General features: G+C 48.5%; 1 protein-coding gene across 17 annotated transcripts in view; it reads left to right on the forward strand.

Moving 5' to 3' along the window:
- The window catches only part of DYSF (dysferlin), a 229666-nt gene extending 218555 nt beyond the window's left edge, over positions 1 to 11111 (forward strand). For all 17 annotated transcript variants that reach the window (XM_055400236.2, XM_055400240.2, XM_055400242.2 and 14 more), the window contains 4 exons: positions 4499 to 4677; positions 6281 to 6390; positions 7796 to 7943; positions 10848 to 11111. In XM_055400236.2, coding sequence (XP_055256211.2) covers positions 4499 to 4677; positions 6281 to 6390; positions 7796 to 7943; positions 10848 to 10886 — 476 coding nt within the window. In that variant the 3' untranslated portion in view covers positions 10887 to 11111. The remainder of the gene's footprint in view (positions 1 to 4498; positions 4678 to 6280; positions 6391 to 7795; positions 7944 to 10847) is intronic.
- Positions 11112 to 11473: the final 362 nt, after the last annotated feature.

Below are 11473 nucleotides of genomic sequence, written 5' to 3' on the forward strand. Positions count from 1 at the left end.
CCAGCCTGGTCCCCTGCACCTGGAGGACTGAGGACTGCACCGTGGCATCACTGTAAAAGATTCAGGGTGTTAGCATTACAGCACCAAGTTGGACTTTTGTTCTTTTACTTATTGCATAATTCCTGTAGCCACATTAGAAACCTCCCTTTCCTGTTTTATTATAATCTCACTACCCAGAGATAACCTCCACTAGTACTTTGGGGTATATTATTTCTTAAAGAAGCAAATACGTGTTCTATGCATATTTTTCCAAAAATTAAAAAAAATTGTCAATTATTTATTTTATTTTTTGGCTGCACTGGATCTTTGTTGCTGTGCATGGGCTTTCTCTGGTTGCGGGGAGTGGGGGCTACCCTTTGCTGCGGTGCGTGAACTTCTCTTTGCAACGGCTTCTCTTTTTGTGGAGCACTGCTGTAGGACACATGGGCTTCAATAGCTGTGACCCACGCAGCTTACTTAGCTGCTCTGCTGCAGGTGGGGTCTGCGTGGACCAGGGATCAAACCTGTGTCCTCTGCATTGGCGTGGCTTCTTAACCACTGGACCACCGGGGAAGCCCTATATGTGTATTTTATACATATATATGCACATGTATGTATGGTGTGAAAAGTGAAAGTGAAGTTGCTCAGTTGTGTCCGACTCTTTGTGACCCCGTGGACTATAGCCTACCAGGCTCCTCTGTCCGTGGGACTCTCCAGGCAAGAGTACTAGAGTGGGTAGAGATAGCAAAATGAGTTTATGTTACACATACTATTTTAGATCTTGATTTTGTGGGAAACAATATATTAAGAATGTTCCAACTGACAGTTGAGTTACCATTTGCGTCTGCATCATGGTACTTAGCGTCCACCCGATGGCCCGCTGCACAGGCGGCACCTCTCCTGTCTCACTGGCCCCGCCTCCACGCACTCTCAGCTCATTCCCAGGCTCTCCTGTGTGAGTGACAGCCTAGGCTTACATCTTTGGACCATTTGTGCATATCTTCCCTAAATTTTAAGAAGCAGATTTTTAGTCTTAGAGTGGTTTTTGAAACGTTTTGTTCAATTGCCCTCTAGATAGATTTTACATTTTTATATTATCATCTGTTCTATATTTGCCCAAGGGCACTATTTTCCTTAAACTTTTGCTAAAAGTGTTATTAAAAAAAAATGCCAATATGACACCTCGTTTTTATCTTTCTTTGTGTTTCTTCTTTACTTGTAAGGTAGAACTTTAAAAACATGTTTATTATCTATATTGTTGTTATTTTCTTTTTCATGGTTTTGGGATGTTCCTCTTTTATTGTTGATTATCAGAGGTTTTCATATAGTAAGGACACATTATAAATAATTTCACCATTTTCAATTGCTTTTTAATTTTTTATAGAACCTCTTTTGCTTGCAGACTAAAAATTTTTTTTTAGTATCCATCTATCATTCTTGCCTTTATGGGATGAGGTTTTATAAAACCATTTTTTTTCTCATTTTATTTTTTAATTAATTAATTAATTTTAATTGGAGGCTAATTACTTTACAGTATTGTGGTTTTGCCATACATTGACGTGAATCAGCCATAGATGTACACAGAAAACCAATTTTAATAAGACAAACAGAAACTGCATTCTATTGAATGAAACAATGGTGTTCAATATAAAATTAAATAGGATCATTTTGTTTTAAAAAATAAAGCCACTAAAACTGCTACTTTTAAACTCCACAGATTTCTTTTAATGATGTTTGTCTCTATTGTGAAAGTATCAGCACAATAAGCTGCATAGCTAATTTTTTTTCTTGTGAAGAGAAATTTTAAGATCTACTCTTTTAGCAGCTTGCAGCATTATTAAGACATTTCCTTTTCCCTCTTCATAATGTATTTTCTAATTACATATTTTACTTCTTTTGAATATTTATTGCTTTTATTTTAAAAGTAATAGTTAAGATCTAGAAATTTTGCCATCAAGAGATAATCCTGTGTTACCTTATAGTCTTTATGTATAACTTTATGTAGATATACTATCTGTGTATATATAGTTTACTTTATGTAGATAGACTATATATACACTATACTATATATATGTTATATATATGTATAAACCTTATGCAGATATACTATATCTGGATAAGGCAATGGCAACCCACTCCAGTACCCTTGCCTGGAGAATCCCAGGGACGGGGATGCCTGGTGGGCTGCTGTCTATGGGGTCGCACAGAGTTGGACATGACTGAAGCGACGTAGCAGCAGCAGCAGATATACTATATATGTGTATATAGTATATATGTAGATATATATGATATATGTGGGCTTCCTTGGTGGCTCAGATGGTAAAGAATCTGCCTGCAATGCAGGAAACCTGGGTTCAATACCTGAATTAGGAAGATCCCCTGGAGAAGGGAATGGCAACCCACTCCAGTATTCTTGCCTGGAGAATTACATGGACAGAGCAGCCTGGTGGATACAGTCCATGGGGTCGCAAAGAGTCAGACACAACTGAGCAACTAACACACACATATATGTAGATATACATGTAGAGTATACATGCTATAGTGTATATGGTTTATGTAGATATCCTGTATATTGTTTAATATATAATATATATTAATATAATTTATATATAGATTTAATGTAATAATAGACTATATATATGATTTAATGTCCTGATTTTTACTTAATATTATATTGAGACCATATTTAAAATGAGAAGTAAACATTCGTCTGTAGTTGAGGGATGGAGAGATGTGCAGATGGGTGCATGGATTAATGCTGATACGGAGTTGAGCAACTGTTGGATGGAATAATAAGCTGATTAATGGAGATACAGTGTTCAGCAAATGTGAGCTATCGAGGGATACAAATATTAAAGGGAGGACGGGAAAGAAAAAAACTACAAAAATAGATGCAGTCACTGAATCCTTGCAGTAACTGAGCATTCCACTGAAAAATAGTCTAATCTCCTTTGTGTGGTATTCAAAAATTTCTTTAATTTGGCCTCAGAAAATGTGTTTTAGATTTATTTCTCTCACTTAATCCCTTAGTAACCTGTGCTCCAGTCCCACTGATTTCGTTGTGTTGTTGAAATTGGATTAGGTAAAACCACATGAAATTACTGTTTTTATACATCAAAGATAATTGAATATCAGAATTTTCATGTAGCTTAACCCAAGAGATGGATCTATTCTGGGTGAAGAGGGATAAAATAGATGAGCAGATGAAGCAGTAAGGAAAGATAGCTGTATGGATAACTCCATGGGCAGATGAACGAACTACGATGAGATAACACTTGTATCTATCTAAAAGCAAGAACAAAAACAAAAAAGGGAAATAACAAGTGTTGGAGAGGATGTGGAGAAATTGGAACACTTGCGTATTGGTGGCATGAATGTAAAATGGTGCAGCTGCTTGGAAAAAAGTTGAGCGGTTCCTCAAAAAGCTAAACATAAGAGCTAGCAGTTTTACTCCTGGTTACGTACCCAAAAGGACTAAAAACTGGGACTGACACTGCACACCGGTGTCCATAGCAACATTATTCACAAGAATCAAAAGGTGGAAACAACCCAAGTGTCCATCAGTAGATAGACGGACAAACAAAATGTGGTATATACACACCATGGAATATTATTCAACTATAAAATGTAATGAAGTACTGATACATGCTACAACACGGATGAATCTGGAGAACTAATTATGCCAAGTGAAAAAAGCCAGATACAAAAGGAAAAACTTTATGATCCCACTCACATGGACTATCTAGAACAGGCTTTTTCATAGAGACAGAAAGTAAGACCTTATAGGAAAACCGAAATGAACTTTTCAGATAACCCAATTGATTAGAACTTAGCAGGGCTGAGGGGAGGGGAGGGGGGAGTTATTACTAAATGGGTATAGAGTTGCTGTTTGGGGGGATGAAAAATTTTTAGAAATAAGTAGTAGGAGTGGTTGCAGCATGTTGTGAATGTAATTAATGCCACTGAAGTATACATTTGAAAATGGTTAAAATAACAAATTTTATCACATATATAAAAAAACTGCTCTAAAAACAGCTTAAAAGTTGATGGATGATGGTTGTCGACAATGGGTGAAGGAGTGGATTTGAATAGTAAGTGTAGTATAGTATACTAAGATACTATACTATAGAGTAAGTATACTAAGATTTTATATATATATACTATAGGATAGTATACTATACTTTATAGGCTAGTATACTAAGTATAGTAAGATGAATAATTGAGCAGTTGGGAAGCTCTGTTAAGGGCGAATCAATAAGGGCAGATTAGTGGGCAATCCCAGGGACGGGGGAGCCTGGTGGGCTTCCGTCTATGGGGTCACACAGAGTTGGACACGACTGAAGTGGCTTAGCAGCAGCAGCAGCAGCAGCAGTGGGCATATGGATGCATGAACAGATGGATGGGAAGCTGAACAGATGGAATGAGAGGTGGTGGATGGAGAGTGGAGTTTGAGCCACAGGGTGGTCCTAGGCTGGCAGTGACTGAGAAAGCCTGGCTAAAGCACCCTTCTTTGCCTCAGGCTCTCTGCAGCTGGACCTCAATCACATGCCCAAGCCCGCCAAGACAGCCGAGAAGTGCTCCGTGGACCAGCTGGAAGACACTTTCCACCCAGAGTGGTTCGTGTCTCTTTTTGAACAGAAAACAGTGAAGGGCTGGTGGCCCTGTGTGGCGGATGACGGGGAGAAGAAGATGCTGGCGGTGAGTCAGCTCCATCTGGCCGGTGGAGACGTGGGAGTGACTCCTCCATAGAAATCACAGGCGCAGGCGTGTTCCTCTCCCTCTCTTGCCCTCCCTGTCTGTGTTCCAAGACCTGTCCCTCTCCCTTCCAGCCTTCCTCTCCTTGAGGGTTGTATCCCAGTGAAGCCTGTTTAAATCAAGGGTGCCTAAATCTCTGTGGCTCCTGTTTAATTTATAGTCTGCTCTTTGGCCTTCACAGTGATCTGTGTCCTGGGTTCCCCTTTGTCCTAGACTTCTGGAAGAGGACAGGCATCATGCCGCTCCCATTTAAGCAGGACCCTACAAGGGACCATCCTTGAGGGACTATTCCGTCTGCCCAGAGGTCTGTCCAGGGGTGTGACTGGGGACCATGAGGAACTGTCCTGCCTCTGCAGGGGAAGTAAATGACAGTTTATTATTGTCCCTCAATATCCGTGGGGGGGTGGTTCCAGGAGCCCCGTGAACATCAAAATCGACGGATGCTCAAATCTCATAGTTGGCCCTCCGTGGTTGGTGGAATCTGTGGAGTGAAACCTGCAAATGAGGGCCAACTGTATATTTATTGAAATAATATGTGTATAGATGGATCTGCATGAGTAAGCCTATGTGGTTCAAGGGTCAGTTGTACCTGGAAACAGCAGGCAGCCAGCCAACCCCTCAAGTGGCCCTTGAAATAAAATATCCATGCTGTGTAACAAATTATAACAATTAATAAGAAACACTACTGTCTCAAAAGAAAAATGAGTGCAGTGCGTGTCTAGATAATACACAAAGAAGTAGAGTGGCTGTTAAAGTTTTAAGAATGTTCGTTTCCCCTAGTAATTACATAAAGGAACATTTTAAAATGTGAAAACATCTTTAATGCATTATAGCAGAATGTTTTAAAAACAGAAATGCTCATTGCTAGCGAGGATGCAGAGAGACTCCCCCCTCATTTACTTTTGCCCGGCAGGCTAATGCTTTTACACTTGAGGAAACAATTGAGTAATATATAACCTGAAACTTAGCAATATTTGTCCCCTGTGAAATCTTTTATCCCACTTCTAAAATCTTCCCTAAAGAAATAACCTCATTAAACTGAAGCGTTACGGCTCTAGGGTGTTTGCTGCAGCATTCTTTTATATCAGCAAAGAGTTGGAAGCAACCTAAACGAACCAAAATAGTTTACTAAATAAATTACGGCCAACCATTGCATAGAATGTTTTATAGCATTAAAAGCAAACTTTAAAAGAGTATATAATTATATAATAATAAAATATATTAAGTGAAAGAAATAAGCTATAGAACTAAATATACACAGTATGGTATTTCATATACTTGCAGAGAAGAATAAGTCTGATGAATAAAATATTAGGAGTGCTTATCTTAACATCGGAAAAGTGGGAGTGACAGTATTCTTTCTTTATACGTGTCTGTAGTTCCTGCACATTCTGCTCGGAATGGGTACTTTTATGATCAGATCACCCGGTATCACTTTTCAAAAAAAAATCATAAAGTGACCTTGACATCTGTCCTGGCCTGGCTCCTCTCCAAGCCACGGTGCAGAGCCTTTGTGTCCCTGACCAGGTTCCCCTTGTCCCCACAGGGCAAGCTGGAGATGACCTTGGAGATTGTAACAGAGAGTGAGCATGAGGAGCGGCCAGCCGGCCACGGCCGGGATGAACCTAACATGAACCCCAAGCTTGAGGACCCAAGGTTGGTGCCCAGCCCCTGACTGCTGATGGCCAAGGGGACTGGGAAGCGTAGCCACAGTAAAGGAGGCACCCACTGCATAGCCACACAGAGGTCCTGAGGCCCAGAGAAGGGTGTGATTCATCCCGGGTTACACACTGTTAGGGAGCAGGTGACCGACATCCTTCCAGAACAGGCTGGGATCATCACTTCATTCCATAAGCAAGCACTGGAGTAACTGGTGGTTGTCGGCCAAGCATGCTGTCATATGGCTTGTGTATGTTGTGTCGTGGAGCCTTCCCTGCTGGGTCATCTTAGCATCCTCACTTTACAAATGAGAAAATAATCACAGCAAAATTAAAGAAGGTCATTCCAAGGAAAGTGGTGAAGCTGAAATTCTCACACCTGGTCTGATTGGCTTTGGAGCCTGACCCAAGGTCTTTCCCCTGAACAAGCTGCTTCTGTGGCTCTCTTGTGGTGTCAATGTGGCTTTCAAAAGGTCTTTCAGTTTACCCACCTGTGAAATGGGGGCCTAGCCTCTGCCTCCCCTACCTCCCAGATAAGGGATATAAGCCAATCCAGTGGATGTAGAAGCCTTGAAGACAGTTATTGGAGCCTGAAAGATGGCTGTTGGTGGTAGGGGTATGTGTGAGTGATTGGGCTGCATTTGCTGGGTCCTGTCCCACGACCTGCTGAGCTCAAGTCAGACTTAGCACAGACAGCCCACTTTATCACAGAGCTATCCTGACTGCCACAGGCTGGCTGAGCAGCAGGAGGCATCCCTACCCAAGGATGCTGTGATCTGAGTGGAAAGATGAGAGAGGCCCAGGAGAGCCAGCAGCATGCAAGCGAATGTCAGAATGGCCATTATTGAGACACAAACCTGCCTGCTCTTTGAACTGTGAAGCTGATCTAGGGGAAGGGTCTGAGGTTCTTGGCTGTGAGAGACAATCACCTTTCTGGGTTCAGTTCCTGCCATCCTTCCCTGACCATGGACCAGCCATGTGCATCTAGGCCTGTGGCTGAGCTTCTCTGGAGCTCATGGGCCATAGCTCAGCGAAAGTGGAGCCCCTCGAAGCTCCATCCAGTCCCCAGGTCTCTAGTCTGTGACAAGTCCTGGGTCAGGAAGGGGAGAGCGGCAGGGAAGGTGACCTGCACAGGGTGGCTGATAACTGGGTCCCTGCGGGTGTGCGGGGCTTGACAGCGTCAAGGAGAGAAGAGGGGTGTGTGCAGGGCTCATGCTGTAGCAAAGGCTGAGGGGAGAAGGGGATGCTGATGCAAAGGGCTGGGTCTGGGGACAGGGGCCGGGGGCTGGAGGCTGGGGGTTCTGGGGGCCTGGCTGGGGAGGGCCAGGGTGGTTTGGGAGCAGGGCTCAGAGGGAGCAGCGCTGGTGGGGGTACCCTGCTGACCTCGGGGATCTCCCTTGCAGGCGGCCTGACACCTCCTTCCTCTGGCTCACCTCCCCGTACAAGACTGTGAAGTTCATCCTGTGGCGGCGGTTCCGGTGTGCCATCATCCTCTTCTTCGTTCTCTTCATCTTCCTGCTCTTCTTGGGCATCTTTGTCTACTCCTTCCCGGTAAGCTGGCCCGAGGTAGAGGCACAGACCGTCTCAGGGGAGCTCCCGGTCTGCTGTGGGAGGTGCAGCTCTTGCCCTCCAGCAGCTCCTGGCCTCAGAGGAGCCTGTCATGTCCTCCAGTGCACTGGGTGTCTGATGGAGAGGCAGTCTCTGTCCCTGGGGCGTCTGTGGCCTGAGGAAGGAGACACAGGCCCTACTCTGGGGGCCCCCAGTCTGGTAGGAGACCCTTGGGGAGTTCTGAGTTCTTGGCCTCAATGGGGAGACACAGTGTGCTCAGTGTGATGGGCTGTGTAATCCAGGGCAGAAGGTGAGGCCCTTGGGCAGGCGTGGGCAGGAGAACTTGCAGGAGGGTGTGGAGCTTGGTCAGGAGGGGAAGGGAAGGTGTGGATGGCAGAGTAGAGGGGATGGCCCTCTGTCTGTGAGGTGGGCGCCTGCTGAGGACCTGGAGAGGGCCTCAGTGTCCACCCGAGGGCCTGAGAGTGTGCTTGTTTGCTGTAGTGGGGTGGCGGGGGTGGGGCGTGAGTGAGGAGGGGCTGCGCCAGGAGCCTCTCCCCGGCACAGGGAACACTGCGCCCCTTTCCCCTGCTGAGTGCCCGAGACGCCAGCTGACGCCTGACAGATAGCAACCAGGGCCGCACGAGTTGGGGCTGCTGAGCCAGCTCCGCGGGCCCCTCCCAGAGGAAGAGAATCTGGAGCTGTCTCCCCTGCCCAGGCTTCCTGGGTCCTCACGGCAGCACCTGAGCGTCTCTAAAACCTCAGACCTTGAAGGGATCACAGGTTCCCAGGCTGATACCTGAGTATCAATGTCTTCTAAATTTTTAAAACATTTTAATATGAAAATTTCTGATCCATGTACAAGTAGAGGAACGGTGTGATCAACTCCATGTCACCCTGACTTGAATGGAAAGAAACAGACACCCAGAGAGGGGAGGGACCAGCTGCAGTCTGTGTACAGCTCCCAGGCTGGGGTTCCGGCCACAGCCCCGGGCAGCACCAGGCCGCTGGCCACGGGCACGGTCCCCACAGTGGGCAGTGGGATTACTTATCTGTCAGCTCTTTGCTCTGTGAGTCCTCCAGGAGAAGGAGGGGTCCTAAGTGTCTTTCCCAGCGTAGCTGGCGAGGCCTGGTGCCAGCAGAGAGCCTCCTGAGGAAGACAGTTAAAACGCAGAGCATCCCCTTCAGGCCCTGGTACCATGAACTGTGGGAGTAGCGGAGGGAGCTCTGGTTTGGACACCCTGGCCCTGGCACCTTCTGGGCCCCGAGTCACAAAGGAAGGAGTAGAGCCGGGGCGGCCATGGGTCAGGCTGAGGGCTCAGCCTTTGAGCAGGCTGAGACTGTTCTGAGGCTTAGCGAGAAGACTTACATTGGCCAAATAGGCCTTAGGCCCAGGGGTGGGTGGGGTTATGGGGGTCAGGCTTGTTTGGTTTGGGTACCCTCTTAGTGAAAGAAGACAAACTACAACTATTAACAGAGGGTTAGTGCGGAGGGGAGCTGTGTGGGAGGGGGCTGCATGTCAAGCCAGCCTTCTGCTAAAGAGCCAAGGGGAGGGCAGGGCCAGGCCCCAAGTAAAATGCCCATCTCCTGGCTATGCCTGGGCCCGCCCCTGGCCAGCCGGGCCCCACCCTGCAAGGCGCTTGGGCAGCAGACTGGCCTCAGGGACCTGGGGAAGGGGAAGGAGGTCCCAGCTGCCTGGCTGGGAGACAGAGGGAAGATTTCCAGTCACTTCCAGCCTGCCACCCTTTCTCATCTCAGGGGCAGCCTTAGCCCCAGACCGTGTGAGCAGGCCCTGGGCAGAGCCTCTTCCCTGTCTCCTGGGTCCCCAACAGCAGCATCCGTCTCTTTTGAGATCTTCTGGGAATTGTCCTCTTCAAATACCAGCCCTGCCTTCTCTCCCAGGGCTGGTGTGTGGGCTCGGCTCCCAGGAGAAGGCTTTGGGGCAAAAGGGGAAGCCTGGACTTGAGGCTGCTGATGCTCTCACCTGCAGTTCTTTGCCACAAGCTGGGCATGTCCAAGTGGCTTGGTCACCTGGTGGGTGCCAGACCCGTGCCCCTGGCCTAGCCTGCAGGTTTTGGGGGCGGAGGCGTTGGTGGAGAGAGGCCCGGGGCCAGGGCTGCCACCTCCTCCCCCGCGTTGACCTAACCTCCCACCCTCTTGGAAATTCCCCTGGGAGGGGGACAGGAGGGCAGCCTGTCTGTTTCCCCCCAGCTCTCCCCAAGAGGCCGCCGGGAGCAGGGCCAGCGTTGGGGGGCAGGAGGCGATCTGGCGGGGAAGGAGCGGCGGCTTTGTTTCCAGAGTTGGCTTTCCCGGGCGGCGCTGGGGAACATGCTGTCCCAATTAGGAGCCCTGTGTTGTGTTGTATGTGTTTTCATGGTTTTGGGGGGAGGAGTGGGGAGGGGAGATTCCTGTCAGTCCTGCAGCAGCCAGGGCTTAATCAGGGGTGACCCGTCTCCAGGGCTGGCCTGTGTTGTGGGTCATCCTTGTATACTACCCCCGCCCTCGCCTCTCTCTTTGCTTTTGGGGCAGGAGCATGGTGGCCAACGAGCCCGGGGTTCCTGTGTGTGGGGAGTTGGGAGGAGGGTGGGGAGAATCCCAGCCGTGCCTTTGGGCCACCTGTCTGATGGAAGGTGCTGGGCCTGGCCTGGCTGGGGCAGAGTCCTCTTGGCAGAGCGGAAGCTGGGAGTGGGCCCTGATTGATAGGGGAGAAGATTGAGCAGTTCAGGCGCTGTGGCCCCCCAGGAGAGTGTGGGCTGGTGTGACAGGGAGGCTGGAGGGTGGAGTGTTGAGTGTGGAGTGTGGCCGGGGGTGGTGAGTGCGAGGTGCAGGCAGGTGGCTGAGTCCTCTCCCAGCTCCTTCTCCCCAGCAGCCGTCACCACCCGTCCCTGTCTCCTCCCTCCCTCTCTCCAGAACTATGCTGCCATGAAGCTGGTGAAGCCCTTCAGCTGAGGACTCTTGGGCCTAGGACTGGCTTCCTCTGCTGCCCTGCTCGGTAGAGCTCCTCCAGATGTTCAAGCCTGACCGTCCTGCTGGGGTGGGCAGATGGACTGGCACACGCACCAAGTGTTGGCGACCTCGAGCCCTGGGATTACCCGCTGTCATCATTTCTTTCTCCCCTGAACCGAGCCGTTTGGGCTCAGCCTATGTGTATTTCACTATAAAACAGTTGGAACCACAAAGCAGCACTGGTGTGTGTCTCTGCGGCACCTGCGTGGGGTGACCGTGCAGGGGATGAGTCTGGGGGGCGGGGTGTGGGGTGTGCCATCTCTGCTCAGTGGTCCCGCTGGAGCTGTGGATCTTTTGACAGGAAAGGTGGGGGTGGCCTGGGCTTTGAGGCTTCGTGTCGGCCTGCCTGGAGACCCAGCGTGCTCTGCTCCTGGACTCTGCCGCCTGTCCTGCGCCCTCTTCCCTTTGGCATCTCCTCTTTCTCGCCCACACTTCTCTCTGCTTGGGTGGGCAGTTACCTGCACCACGCCTGGAAGAGGTTTCACTTAGGCCCATGGAGCCCCAGAAACTCTCCAGGCAGGGGTAGCGGC

Source organism: Moschus berezovskii, chromosome 11 (assembly GCF_049115385.1).
Source record: "Moschus berezovskii isolate FMDL1 chromosome 11, NW_MosBer_1.0, whole genome shotgun sequence".
NCBI classification, from domain to species: Eukaryota; Metazoa; Chordata; class Mammalia; order Artiodactyla; family Moschidae; genus Moschus; species Moschus berezovskii.